Source organism: Panthera uncia (assembly GCF_023721935.1).
Source record: "Panthera uncia isolate 11264 chromosome A1 unlocalized genomic scaffold, Puncia_PCG_1.0 HiC_scaffold_17, whole genome shotgun sequence".
Lineage (NCBI taxonomy): Eukaryota > Metazoa > Chordata > Mammalia > Carnivora > Felidae > Panthera > Panthera uncia.
This window is the reverse complement of record NW_026057577.1, coordinates 58,649,394-58,664,756: the sequence shown is the minus strand read 5'-3', so window position 1 is coordinate 58,664,756 and position 15,363 is coordinate 58,649,394. Positions and strand designations below refer to the sequence as shown.

The 15,363-nt window shown below is 39.8% G+C and overlaps 1 protein-coding gene across 3 annotated transcripts in view; it reads right to left on the bottom strand.

Annotated features, from left to right (window-relative positions):
* The window catches only part of CMYA5 (cardiomyopathy associated 5), a 96,641-nt gene that overhangs the window by 51,758 nt on the left and 29,520 nt on the right, over positions 1-15,363 (bottom strand). For all 3 annotated transcript variants that reach the window (XR_007461580.1, XM_049648570.1, XM_049648571.1), the window contains exon 2: positions 1,205-11,729. Coding sequence is in view for 2 of the 3 variants with exons in the window: in XM_049648570.1 (XP_049504527.1) it covers positions 1,205-11,729 (10,525 nt within the window). In the remaining variant the exon portion in view is untranslated. The remainder of the gene's footprint in view (positions 1-1,204; positions 11,730-15,363) is intronic.

Below are 15,363 nucleotides of genomic sequence, written 5' to 3'. Positions count from 1 at the left end.
TCTTCTACCCCCAAATTTTACCAGGTAAAGTTTCAACAAAATTTCACTGTAGAGAAACATAACCTATGTTAGACAATTGAGAAATTTTAATTTTCTGGGGAAAAAAAATGTCAAGATTCTAACATCATTTTTTAAATCAAAATGAGCCTAACAATTATTTAACAGTGACCTGATTGAATAATCATATTGAAAATTGCTGCCATTAGCAAGGCACTGGGCCAAGCAATATGGATATACAGCCAAGAGCATAGCTCTGGCATCAGACAGACCTGGGTACCAATCCTAGTCTGTCTTCCATGACCTTGAGCAAATCACTTAAAACAATTTGCACTCATTTCATTGTCTGAAAATTGGTGATAATGACAGGGTTGTTGTGAGGAGTAGATGATATCTTGTATGCACAGAATTTAACACAGTGCCTGGCACGTAGTCAGTGCTCAATTCTTGTGATGGTCTGCATTTTAAGATCATTCTGGCTAATGTACTGGAGGATGGTTTGGAGAGACAAGGGTAGGGATTCCAGTTAGAAGGCTACTGAAAGTATGTCACAATCTGTAAGACTAAATACTTGACTTCCAATAGTATCTCTGGGGAGAGTATTTATAATTACATGCATTGAGGGTACGTGTTGTGACTAGCTTTTTAACATTGGGAATCTATAGACATAGCCAGAAAGAATGCAAAGGTTTTCCATTATAATATCAATTTTACCATAAGAAGGAAATACAGAGAAAACCAAAATTTAAAACGACCATCTTGAGTTTTTTATAAAACTTGCAGTAATATTGTTCAATGTAATATAAATGTGTATTTTTAAAGAATAATAGTGTAGATAATAGAAAATAAATTGTGTTTTATGCTCAAAAGTACATTTTTCAATTTAAAATCCTTTGGCCCTTTCAGATAATGTTAAGGGCTACTGCCATAAGAGAGGACCCCTCAAAGGCAGTGACCCTGTGTTATTTACACTGGTGTTGCAAGAACCTAGAAAAATGCCTGGCACATAGTGTATACCCAATAAATGTTTGTCAAACTGATCTTAACTAAATGCTTAGGGAAAGAATTCTTAGCTTTCTTTCAGACTATTATGCCTAAATATGAATATATTAAATATTGGTCATTTTTTAAATTGAGAAAATGTTAATTGAAACAAGTTAAGTGTATATGTATCGTCATGTACTTATAAGCTTTAACATCTCTTTACCTTTACAGCACTTATAGCTGTATCAAGTGTTGCAACCTCGTGGTCTTTGTGGGCACCAAACATCTTGTCAACAGCAGAAATCGGGCTTCTGCAAGTGTAACAGTACGTGTCGATCTGGGACTTTTTCAGTTCCTTTTGTTCCTTCTCAGTTGCTAACTCTGATGATAATTGTTCTTGTTCTGTCCTCTCCCTACCCAGCTCCTTCTGTTCAGCAGACATACTTTGTTCTACCTCACTCACAAATTCATTTTCACTGATGTGTTCGAAGGATTCCTTTCCTTGAGATAACACATCTTCAGGTGTGGATTCTGAATATAGTTCCTCTGATAAAGTGTCTTGAACAACCATTTCATAATTCAGGGATTCAGCAAATTCATACTCATCCTGAACAGGGCTACGGTGGAGCCTGTCTTCACTTGGCTCAGGCGGGACTATTACTTTAGATTCTTGCAGTGTTTCTTGAACACAAGCTAGGCCAGACGCAAATTCTTCCTCTGGGAAGGACACCTGTACTGGGACATTCAGACTGACTTCTGGACTTGCATTTTCTGCTTCATTACTCTGACTGTTTGTTTCATCTACTCTCTCCAGGACATGATGGGTGTCTTCAAATGGAATCGCATAGCTTACCTTCTGGGTAACCACTGTGACTTCTTCAGTTACGGGAACTTTTCCATGCATAGCTTCATTGTCAAGAGGCCCCACATAGCCTACTGATTCTCCTTCCCTATACATAGCTTTCTGTTCCTCTTCCAGACTCTTCTCCCCCAAAATAGTTCCAAACCTCCCCCAAATTTCCCCTTCTGCAGCTACTGGTTGGTATGAATCATCCTTACCAACTGCTTTTTCTTCCAGACCTTGGCCTTGGTCCTTTTGAGTTACAGATGTGTCATGGAGAATGTCATCTTTGAGTATATACTTCTCAAAATATATTCCTGTTCCATCATCAGTGTCAGAGTTCCTGCTTGGAAATGATGCCTCAGAATTCACACTGTCACCTTCAGAAGCTGTCTCCCCTTCCTTCTTTTTCTCCCCAACTGCTTCTTCATACAGATCCTTGTATAAAAATGCGAGTGCAGGTGGCTCCTCCAGAAGTTCAGGATTAATGGCTTTAGTGGTGGTAGGAAATATCTGGGTTCGTGACAAAACTCCTTCTTCTGCACCAAATAATGGCATCCCAGGTGACTTTAAGTCCACATCTCTATTTATGCTCTTTGGAACATCTCTGTCAGCTGATTGCTGGATATCCAAATGCTTCCGGGTCTCTGGGTGAGATAATTTGCTGTCGTCCTTTTCCATCCCATAGAAGCTTTCATCTAACTTCAGCAAGTCATATTCATGTTCCAGGGCACTTTCCTCTGAACTTTCTGGGAAAGAGCCAGTATCTTCTGTAACCTGCTTTGAGAGTTCCACTTCAACATTTAATTTCCATGGAGCTTTCTGTTTTTCTGGGTCTGGGGAGATGTTATAATCAATCAATGTATATTTTTCAAAATAATCTTCTTCACTGGGAGCTGCAGGCTGATTAAAGGTGAAATCATCAGTTTCTGAATAGGTGGGCATCTCCCCTTCTGTGTTAAAAGATGCCTTTTGTTTATTTTCTTGCAGTGATATAACTTGATCAGAATCTTCTAACTTACTCTTTAATGTTTTATGGCAAGAGACTGCCTCACTATTGTCATGAAGAGATATTGTTTTAAATGAAGCCTTCTCTTTCAAATATTCTAATTTATCTTGCATTTGTTCACTTTCTTCCTGATCAACAGAAGAAATAAATGCAGAAGCATGAATATTCAATATCTCGCAGCCTTCAGAAATAATACTGAAGGCACTCTTTTGATCTTCTGAAAGTCCAGCTGGTTTGCTAGTCATTGTAAATTCTTCATCTTTTACATACGTGTCTTCAGGTTCCTTGGAAATTTCTCTAGAAGGAACCATTTTATCAGCATCAATTGATGATGCATCCTTTATAAATCGAGCATAGCTGCTGCTCACTGAAGAGCTTGGTTCATTTACATGGGCATCTTCCACAGCCTCCAAGTGGTGATTTGAAGCAACAACAGATTGTTTAGTCATTTCAGATGTTAGATCTTTAGATGTTTGAATAGTATGGACTGTATGCCTATCTGGAGTCAATTCTGACCATGGCATTTCTTGTTTCTTCACTGTATCGATTTCTGGATAAGTTCTAGAAACAAGTGTTTGTGATTTCACAGATGACAACAAAGATGGTGGGGTTTCTAAGCTCATTGTTTCATCCAAAGGATGATCTAAAATCCTTTCAGATTCTTTAGATGGAGATCCTTGTTTCATACTTTCTTTTGTGATATCTATTGAAACACCTTTTGATGGCTCTGACACTGTAACCTGTTCCTTTTCTTCACTGTGACTTGCCACCTCCCTGCTTGACTTTTCCAATATCAGATTTCCTTCCTTAGGTACAGACTGCTTATCTATTTCTTCATGATAAGAAAGATCCACTGGAAGGAAAGTCTTGGTTTTTTCCACCAAAACTTTACTTTCTTCTTTTGGATGTGGTTGAGTTCCTACTGCCCTTGTTTCTCTGATTTCTGGGTGAGCCTCCAAGAGCACAGTTTCTGATTTTTCAGTAACTGATAGAGTTTTAACTAATGAAAGTGGTTGAGTTTCACCTGAAGAATGACTTAAAGAGATATCTGATTCTTCAGGCATAGACCTGGCTACATTCAAGGAATAAGGTTGAATTTCCTGCCACTTTCTTCCTTCTAAAAATGCTTGTGACTGCTTTTGTTTTTCATCTTTCTCCTCCTCCATAATTGTGTATCTTTCTTTGTGGTCTTCATTTTGAGAGACTTGCTGAAGCACAGCTGTGGCTTTTGATTCTTCCAATTTAATAGGGCTAGATCCACGTGCAATTTGTGCCTTCCCTATTTCATTATCTCTAAATTCTAACGGGGCCATAGTTTCTTGCTTTTCTGCCAGCACCTTCTTTTCTGCCAAGGAATGTGATCTGGTTTCCAAGTTACCTTTCTCCTCAGTTGGGCTAACAGACCTGAGTTTTGTTTCCTCTTCATAAATTTTCAAGGAAGTAGGTTTTTGCATTTCTTTCTTCGGTCTGTCTTCACCCAGATCAATTAAACTGCGTTCAGATTCTTCTACTGGCAAAATTATTGTCTCTGGCTTCTCTGATTCCTTCATGATATTTTTACTTGTGAAGCTAGATGAAGCTGATTTTGGCTGTTGTGGCATCTTATCCACTGCATCAAATGAAAAGCATATTTTTTCTTTTTGATCACTTTTTGGCTCTTCCTTAAGAATAGAAATATTCCATTTAGATGGAGCAGAAATTTCTGGCTTCTGGGCTCTTTTACTATCAGCGATGTTAAGAGGAACAGCATTTTGTGCTTCTTCCACCATGGATTTCTCACCCATGGGAGAATAAGATTGAATTTTAAGACGTTCCTCACCATCAGCAGAAGTAACTACCGAGTTTAAATCCATTTCTTCTGAATACGCTAGGATTTCTTTTTTCCCATAGTCTTCACTAGACACCTCAAGGTTGGATTGGGGCTGTTGTAAAACTTCTACATTTGATAAAAATGTAGTTTTTTCTTTAAAGTCTTGGCTTTCACCAGATTTAACTAAAGTACCTCTGGATTTTTCAGCAGGTTTAAGTTTTGTCTCTGGTAACAGATGATCAGTTGGCGTCTTGGTTGCATTAAAGTCAGCTGGAGCTGCTCCTTCAGACTTCAGTGTCGCAGGCACTGCTTTTTCTACAGATGGACTTGGCTGAGTTTCTAAATCTTTTTCAGCAACTCTGTCATCTGGAGTCCTTGATCCAAAAAACAAACTGGACATCCATGATAAGATTCCTTTCTTTCCCTTCTCCTCAGAAAGGCCTCGCTCAACTGCCTTTGGCTGCTTAGGCAATTTTTGTGTTGCCTCAGATGGCTCTGCAGATTGAGGTTCATTTTCTTGGATCGAAGAGAGGAGTTTTACTGGAGTGGGTGTTTTCACTTCAGGTGCTGGTTTCCCTCTCTCATTAACATCTAAAACCTTTGACTGAATCGTTTTTTCTTTTTCTAATGACTTCTCTCCAGGTAAAGAAGATATACTCCTGTGTGCTTCTTTTTCACTGTCCAATGCAGATTCTGCATCTTCTGCCAGGAAAGGGGCTGCTTTGGAGGGAGAGGGAATATTTTCTGATTTGATCAGTTCCACTGATGGGCCAGACACTCCTTTCTGGAGGATTCTTTCGGAAGGTAGGTTGATTTCTTCCTGGCTGCCTTCTTTGCAAGGCCTGGACAATTCTGCGTTTGCTTTTTCCACTGTCAAACTTTCACTCCCCATGAAAGAAAAGATCTGCTTCCTCTCTGCTTCGTTTCTCTCTACACTTCCAGTTGGAACTAAAGATTTTGGTTTGGGGGCCAGCTTTGTTTCTTCCAAAGAGTAAGTTTTAGTTGATAAGGTCTCTATGTCACCACTAAAGGTACTGAGAGTAGATACTGGCTCTTGTAATGATACAGGAGATACTTCAGTAGAATGTGGCAGAACCTGCTTTTTGGTTTCACATGTGTGGTCTTTATCTGGCACAACAGCCTTAAGCTGTCCTGTCATCAAATCATTACAGCCAGAGGAACCCAGCTGCACAGATCCTGATATTCTTTCTTCATGTTGACTTGCCAGATCCCTTTCTGGCTTTTCTAGTATCCAGCTTTTATCCTTTGGAAAAATAAGGGCCTCTTTCACTTGTGTTTCTTTAACATCTTCAGGCTCATTTGTTGTAAGTGATTTTGATTCTTCCAAAGGCAAATTCTCTTTCAGAAATAAAAACTGTTTAACTCCCAGATCTTGTTTATCTGCAAAAGATGTGCTTATATCAGGTAATTTAACAGCTTGTTCTGAATGAAGTGCTTTTCCTGGCTTCTCTTTTTCTACAAGGAGGTCAGAAGAAACAATCTTAGATGGATCTGTTATACTCTGGGGCACACGGAATGAATTTGGTTGGTCTGTTTGTTCATTTAATTTCGTTTCAACATGTCCTATCACTTGTGTCTTCAAATTTCCTGTTGACAGTAATGGGTTTATTTCCTGTTTTTCTCCCTCTTTAATGTCGGCTGAATGGTTCAATTTCTCTGATGATTGTTTTAAAGAAAAAGAAAGTGGCTGAAGCTCTTTTGGGCTGTCTCCTTCAACTAGAGGGTCCAATGCTTCCTTTGACCCTAAGCTGACCACCTTGGGAGAGAAAGATTTAAGTTCTTGAATCTGTGGTTCCTCCCTAAGGTATGATGAAACCTCTGGAATTTCAGGGTCGACTGTAGGTGACACATGACGTTCCCTGTTTTCTTCTTTTCCTTCTTCTCTGCTCCTAAGTTCAGTGAGGCTCTTTTCTAAGACAGAATCCCCTGTTTCGGTTATGGGAGATTTTATGTGTTTTGTATCTATGGATCCATCTTGCCCACCTAAACTATGAATGACTTCTGACTCAGTGCTCAGTAATTCTGATACTTGGTATGGCTTGTCTTTCTTTTCAGGTTCCAAAGAGAGCTCTGCCAGAACAAGATCTTGTCTTTCTGATGGGAAATTTCCCCGCGCTGTAGAAGATGGCTCTTCTGCCTCTTTGTTCTTATCATCTCCAAGGGTTGGAGTTAAATCTTCTGATGCTAAATTTTCCAGTGCAGGAGAACTTTTCATTTCCTCATTTTTGCATTCTGGGGCTGTCTGTTTGAGTGCAGGTGACATGTTTTGTGAGGAAAAAAGTTTGGTTTCTTTTTCCTTTACCTCACTACCTTCGTTGAGCAAAAGCACATGTTCAGGCCCTGACACCTCTGAGGCAGACAGAGAATTCTTTTTCTCTGGTAAAACCAGTTGTTCAGAGTCCAGGACTGTAGAAAATGAAACACCTTGTTCATTTTCCACCCTCTCTTCTTTAGTTACATCTGAATGTTGACAAGACAATGCTTTTGTTATTGGCAACCCAGGTTTAACTTCTTCAGTTTCTACCTTGGACAAAGAATGCACTGGTACAGAGGATATTCCTGCAGGTGAATCAAGTTTAATTTCTTTCTCTGCTTCTGACCAAGCTGGACGTTCAGATGTAGCCGTTTCAGTAGGAGAAGGACTAATTTTCAGTGCTACCTTTTCTTCTTTAAGAAGTGGATGTTCATCTGTCGACGTCACCAGTGGTGGCAAATCACTTCCTAATTCACTCTTTTCTACTTTTGTTAAGACTGGATGTTCTAGAGGGGTGGTAAAAGAGAAATCTGTTGGGGTTTCTTCTTTTGCTAACTTAGTTAAGCCTGAGTCATGCTTAGTTACAGATGTTGTGGTTAATGAACAACTAGGTTCAATTTCTTTCTTTATTTCTTCCAGAAATTCTGGTGCAGGTGGTTCATGTTCAGTTCCCTTTTGCACTCCTGGTGGAGCTGAATGCAGCACTCTAGATGTATCAGTTATTTTAGAGTCATGTTTCACTTGTGTTTTCAGTGCTGATAAAATCTCAGGTCCAGATAAAGATGTGTCCTTTAGAGGTGAATATGGTTTTATTACTTCAGGTTCGTTCTCTGACAACATTCTCTGTTCTGGTTCAGATGTCACAGTTGGAGCTAAATTAGGTTTCACATCCTTCTTTGGCTCATCTACCAAGTCAGGAAGAACTGAATATTTCATCCCAGACCCTAGAACATTTGGAGGCTGAGGCTCCATTTCTTGATCCCGTGATACATGTGCTGTAGCTTCTTGAGAATCAGGCACAATTTCTTCCTTACTTTTAACTTTTAACAAAGCCATCTGTTCATTTGCAGCTTTTGGAGTGAGTGAAGCTTTGAGTTCTTGTTCCTCCTTAAGTGCATGAACTGAATCAGGTGAAGCTGAATATTGAGATGAACACACAACAGGTTTGATGTCTTCCTTTACTGTAAATGATTGTTCAGGTAAAGAAACTGGTCTTGCAGCTACTGATGAAATAGTCTGAATTTCTCCCTTATCCATTTCACTGGTTAAATATGATGGAATCAAGTCCTCAGAGTCAGGTTCTAAAAATGCTCGAGTTATCTGCTCCTGTGCCAAAATGAGATATTCAGATACAGGTCTTGAGATTGTTTGAGCATCTGGCTGAACTTCTGTGATCTCTCTTTTATTTGCTGAAGGTGGCAAACTCGAGTCTTCAGGTGCAGACAGTGAAGGGGAAGGTTTGGCTTGTTGCTTCTGTGATGAACTGAGGTGCTCAGGTACAGGTGTTGCAGCTGTTGGTGCAATGTCTTCCTCATCCGCTTCTGAAAAGCAAGAGTATCCTGAGGCAGATATTGTAGTTACCAGTGAATCATGCTCAAATTCATTTTTCTTTGTTTCTGGGATTCTATATGGTGGAATTGAAACTTGTGATGCTGAGTCTGGAGAGAAAAGTTCAACTTCAGTGTCTTCATCTGACAAAATAGTGTGTTCAGATGGTGATGTTAAACATATTGGAGAATCGCATTCAAATTCTCTTTTCTCTATTTCCTGAGTTGCATAGGGTGAAAATGAGAATTCTGACACAAATGCTGAGTCTGGAGAAAAAGGTCCAATGTCTTCTTGCTCTCCCTCTGAGAAATTCGTGGGTGAGGAGACCCCTTTTAGATTTAAAGGGGATATCCGGATAATTTCTTCCTCCTGTGATTCGGGTGTTGCATATGGTGGTACTGAAACTTCAGAAGTTGAGGTGGAAGAGGGTGTGTATCGCTCAATTTCTACTGTCTCTTCTGATAGGACAACATGTTCAGATGGAGTGGCTGAAAGTGGTGGGGACTGGCATTCAGAAGTCTGCTCAGTTGTGGATGGTAGGAGAGAGTGTTCAGACACAGAGGCCACATCTGGGGAATACAATCCAGTGTCTTCCTTCTTTTCTTCTGACAAAATCATGTGCTCAGAAACACCCTGTGATTTTAATGGGGTCACATCATCAATTATTTTCTTTGGGGATTCATACGTTGCATTTGACGGAACTGTATATTGGGAAGTCAATGTTGAATCCGGTGTGAAACACTTATTTCCTAGGTCCTCTTCAGACAGGACTGCCTGTTCCAGTGCAGCAGTTGAAAACAGTGGGGACTGGCATTCAGAAGTTTGCTCGGTTATGGATGGTGGAAGAGAGTGTTCAGATACAGAGGCCACATCTGGGGAATATGGCCCAGTGTCTTCCTTTTCTTCTGACAAAACCATGTGCTCAGAAACAGGTCTTGATTTTAATGGGGACACATCATCAATTATTTTCTTTGGGGATTCCTGCACTGCATTTGATGGAACTGCATATTGGGAAGTCAATGTTGAATCCGGTGTGAAACGCTCACTTCCTAGGTCCTCTTCAGACAGGACCGCCTGTTCCAGTGTAGCAGTTGAAAACAGTGGGGACTGGCATTCAGAAGTCTGCTCAGTTGTGGATGGTGGGAGAGAGTGTTCATATTCAGAGGCCACATCTGGGGAATATGGTGCTGTATCTTCCTTCTCTTCTGATAGAATCACATGCTCAGAAACACCTGTTGATTCTAATGGGGGCTTATGGTCAATTGTTTTCTTCAGTGACTCTTTTGTTGCCTGTGATGGAGTTGAATATTCAGAAGCAGATGTGGAATCTGGTGTGTAATATCCACTTTCTGAAGCCTCTTCTCCAGACAGGACCACATGTTCTGAGATAGCTGCTGAAAACAGTGGGGACTGGCATTCAGAAGTCTTCTCAGTTGTGGATGGTGAGAGAGAGCGTTCAGACGCAGAGGCCAAAGGCTCAAATTCCTCATTCTCCTCTTCTGAAAAAACTGCATGTTCAGATATACCTTTCACAGTGGATGGAGGAACTGGCTCAACTTCTTGCTTCTCTGGTTCATGGTTCAAATCCTGTGGGACTGAATATTCTGATACAAAAGCAGAATCAGTAGAAACAGACTCATTTTCCTCTCTTTCTTCCTCAGATGAAGCAACATATTCAGGTGTTGATGTTTTCAGTGATGGTAAAGTGATTTCCTCTTCTTTCCGCTCCACTTCAGGGGCCAAATATGATGGGAAGGGCTTCTCAGAAATAGATGGACTTTCTGGGTATTCAAGTTCTATGATCTCTTCTTCCACTAAATTAGAATCTTCAGACTCAGGGGTAGTGGCTATTGGTAGAGAAGTTTCTATTTCTTTCTTTGATTCCTCTAATACTGGAGGTTCAGAAAGAGAAATGGATGGCTCAGGCACATTTTCTTCCTCCACTCCTTTGACATCAAGATGAGGAGGGCTCCATTTTTCAGAGACCAGTTCTGCCCTTTCTGTTGAAGTCAGGTCCACCCCTTCTGTCTCTGGGCCAAAATCCTCCTGGATGGATGCTGCCAGACCTGGTAAACCTGTTACCCGAGAAACCTTTTCTGCCTCCAATGAAATGGAATGGTCAGCAGAATACACATCTTCCTTCTTTACCTCATCCACTGAAGGTGGTGAGACTGAAGAGTCATGCTCTGATGTCACAATTTCTCGTGAATCAGGCTCAAATTCTTCCTTTGCTCTTCCCAGGAACCCAGTTGTAGATGTATCAGGTGTAAGAGGGGAAGACTCCATTTCACGGAGTTTTGTTTCATCGCCTGGTTGTTGTGGCACTAACTGTGGAGGGCTGAGCTGTGTTTCTTGTTCTGCTGTGTCATTACTTGCATAAGAGGAAACTGTGTGCTTGGTGGCAGATGTGACCTTTAGGGGAGAATCAACGTAAATTTTCTTTTCATCTTCATGACTGAATGAGGAGGTCGAGGACTCTGATCTTTTGGAGAGTACACCTCTCCAGGGTGAAGCAAGCCCTTTTACTTTATCATCTTCTATGCTTGGGGCTACTAATTTGCCTGTTTTGGAAACTAAGTTAGAATCACGATTGCTCAAATCTGGCTCTAGACTAATGGATGCATCTTTCCCCCTCCTATAATGTATTTCTTTAATTACATAACCCTTTGGCAATGTCCCATAAAATTGTAGAGGAATTAATTCTTCTTTAACAGAATTAAACATCTTAATTTTATATTGTACTGTTCCTATGTAAACTGGCCTTAACACTAAGGGCTTGTGTTCTTTGTATATTGCCCCAGTAATAGGAGGTGTGTTTGAGGTGGTCTTCTTTTTTCTTATTTTATCATGAACGCCACTAGATGACTTCTCTTTCTGACTGTTTAGTACCTGGCTTTCTGAAATTAAAAGATTATCTTTTGTATTTGCTGGAACATCCTGAGATTCAAAAGAATTTCTCTTTTTGTTGCCTTTACGACGCAATGATGGTGAGCCACGCTTTGACCTAGGTGTTCTTTTCCGAACCTTTTTAACTTCATCCACAATAAAGGAAACATTCCCTGGAGAAGAATTCATAGTTGACCCTTCCAGACTACATACACCAGAAGTCTGACTTTCTTCCGAGACCCAAGGAGTAGAAGACCTGCTTGAATTGGTCTCCCAGGTTATTCCACTATCTTCCCGTTGAACTGTCACCATGGAAAAGGAGGGGTCATTTATGATACACTTCTGCTTGGTCTTGCCCTCTTCATCCTGGTCTGATAATCTAAAGTAAGTAATAATACTATTAATAATCACATGTATATTAATAATAAATAATAATATTAATTACATATAGAAATAAGTAAATATCCTATTCTTACTAGGTGGATGGGCTAATGTGAAATTAAAGCATACAGATAAGTATTGCCATCTGTATCAAAAATAAGGAGGTATACAAAATAAAATTTAAAACTCTAAGTCAGAATATGAAATATAATAACACATTTTAGGCTGGAATGATTCAGTTCACCACCTACCCTTACCAGGATTGCCCCCCTGACCTCCTGTGGCTTACCCAGTCACTCAGGCTCACTCTTTGGGCGCAAGGACCTTCAAAATGGCACTTGCATCTGTGTCCTTTCTGTCAGTACTACAACCACCCTGACCTTTATCATGTCATCCCTAGATTATTTCATTAGCTTCCTAACTGGTCAGCTGGTATAATGTTTACCTCGTACCCTCCCCATCCTCACCCTACCCTACTCCTCTTTCCACACCAACTTCACCAAAAATTTTCATCATCACACTGCTTGCTCAAAAAATATCAGTAGAGGGGGACCTGGGCGGCTCAGTCAATTAAGTGTCCAACTCTTGATTTCAGCTCAGGTCATGATCTCACACTTTGTGGATTCAAGCCCCACGTTGGGCTCTGCAATGATCATGCGGAGCCTGCTTGGATTCTCTCTCTCTCTCCCTCTCTCCGCCTGTGCTTGCTCTCTCGCGCCCTCTCTCTCTCTCTAAAAATAAATAAATAAACTTTACAAATATCAGTAAATTCCTCATTCCTCAGTAAATTTTTTTCTACCTGTAGAAAAAAAATTCAAAATACTTAACTCTTTGATCCCTAGCTGACATTATTTCCAAGTACCAACTGTTACCTTATTCATACCTGGTACATTTCTGTTTTAACTATATAATTTCCTGTCCAGTTAATATATTGTGTGGACTCTGAGTATGAGCCATACAGGGAAAATATAGAGATATCCTAAAAAAACAGCCTGTGGGCGGCACTTTCCTCATCTGTGAGCCAGGGATCATAATAGAACCTACCTTTCGGGGCTGCTGTGAGGATTAAATTAGTTAATACACACAAAATGCTCAGGAAAGGTGCCTGGCATATAGTTAGTGCTCACTAAACACTATCTGTAATTAAGGCTCCTACATAATCATTGGACTAGAGACCTAGGGAGCCTTGGCAAGGTCATTTTCAACTGCTACAGGTGTTTGAAAAGGTGATCTTTTTGGACTGCTCTCATGTGCCTTCAAGACACAACTGGCTTTGGCTGTCCCTTCAATTGCCATTGGGCCCCTATCTCAGAGTCTGCAGTACTTTTCTCTGAAATTTTCTTATACCTTTTCCTTTCTGGTGCTCATGTTGTTCCTCCACTTAAATTCTCATCCCCCACCTCACTCTACCTTTTCTGCACACCTAAATTCTATCTCCTCTTCAAGGCTTATTTTAAAAAACTCCAGTGTTACTATTCCTGATCAATTCAGCAATCCTGTTTGCCAATACTTCATAAACATTAAGTTCAAGATCAAAACTCCAAGGGTTATATCCTTCTAGGAATATGGCTATAACTTGAGATAAACACAAACTACTGACTGACATATGCCTTTCTACAACAATAAAAACAAAACCAAAAACCTTTCTATACAAAAAGCCACTAGGTACAAGTATTAAATTGAGTCGCTTTTTGAAAACATACACAGTTAGAATTTAGGTCCCTTACTAATAATTTTTAATCATCAGTCACTGCTTATGTCAGTGGTTCTTAACTCTGGATATATTTGAGAGTCACCTGTAGGAAGTTTTTTTAAAAATACTGATGCCATCCTATACCCCTCCCGGCAGAGACTCTGATTTGACTTTACTAGGGTAGGGTCTCAGTTTTTCTGTGTTTTTAGGTTTTAAAAGCTTCCAAGTGACACCAGTCTAAAGCAGAATTAAAAACCACCAGCCTACACAATCCTAACTATGAAATTTAAATAGTACACGCCTTTCTCACTTACTTCGAACACTTCCTAATTTGTTAGGTGAGGCTGAGGGCCAAGACCATGAATTCTTGCAGTTACATTCAACCCCCCTTTCTTAAACCTCAGAGTTTCCCCAACAGTCTGCAGCAAAGGGTGTATGGACCGCTGAGATCCTGATTTCCCTAACTCTCATCACAGCTAGGCAGAACCCCTGCCCTGCTGGTCTTCAACAGGAAGAAGATTCATCCATTCATCCATTCATCCCAGTGCACTATAAGTAATTTCACTCCCTATATATGCCATGAGTGCAAAGGGCTGGAAAGCAGTGGGAAGAACTACTTTCTCCATTTCCTTGGCAACTCTTCTCTCACTTATTTGCTTTGGTATAAAACCACTGAACTTAATTAGGAATTAACACTCTATCTTGGTTTTGGATTGAATCTTATTTTAAAATGTTTTTTTTTTTCAGGCTATTTACATACCTAATTAAAGTTATTCCTCAGAATTTTCAATTCCTTCTACCCCTTCTCCCTTTAGCTTTAAGAGAAGCAGGATGAAATTAAAAATTAAGGTTATGACATGCATCTGAGAAGTCAGCATTTTGAGACCCCATGACTATAGTAGTATTATAAAACCAATTATAAATTCAATTTAGAGTTAATTATTGATTGTAAATTTAATGTACTCAACCGGAGAAATTTTCATTACTAGCGAGGATGAGTTCATGGGTGCTTAGCAGAATACCCAAATGGTGATCCTAAGAAGACAGAGCCCTACTGAGGTGAGTTCATTCATTCATTCATTCATTCATTTCTCACTTAACAAACTTTCGTTGGGTAGGAATACAAATATAAAGACACAGAATCTTCTCTCAAGAAATTAAAAATCTAATAGGGAGACAGAACTAAACATGTTAACACAGTGTGATTAGTATTATTCTAGAAGACATGCAAGATACAATGACAATATAAAGAAGAGAAGACTTTACAAAGGAAAGATACTTGAGTTGGATTTTGAAGAATAAATAGGAGTTTGCCAAATGGATGAGGAGTGGAGGTGGTGTGAGGATGGAGAGGTTATTCCAGGAAAATGTCACAGAATATGCAAAATGTACATATGAATAAATCAGCCTGGCTCACTGAAAAACCCAAAGTATTTTGGGATGTCTGGATTTTTGGAGAGAAGCAAAGGAATAGAAGAATGACAGAGCCAACAGGAATCAGAGAATGACTATATTAGCATGTGTAAAGCCAAAGCCCAAGTATTCACATTACACTCAGTCTAAAAAAATAATTTCCCTTAATAGAAGATAAATGGTCCGCATAGAGTTCAGAAATATATTTCTTGTTCAGGAACACAAGTGTTCTCATCTATGCAAAAATGTATACGTCATCTTCTCATAGTTAATGGATATTGGCTATGAACATCATCTCATTCATTCTCCTCTGATTCTCACAAAGTTCTCATTACTACTTGGCTTCCCATGTAGAAGACCGACACATCTCGATGACCTGTGTATGTAGCTCACTTACTTGTTACATTGAGCAAGGAGAAGGTTTACCAGGTCTGAGTTAGATCAAGAAAAATATACTTGAGGCCAGAGCTGAGTGCCACAGTCTCCTCCTTCCTTTTGATAAGCTTTATCTGATTAAGGAAGTTTC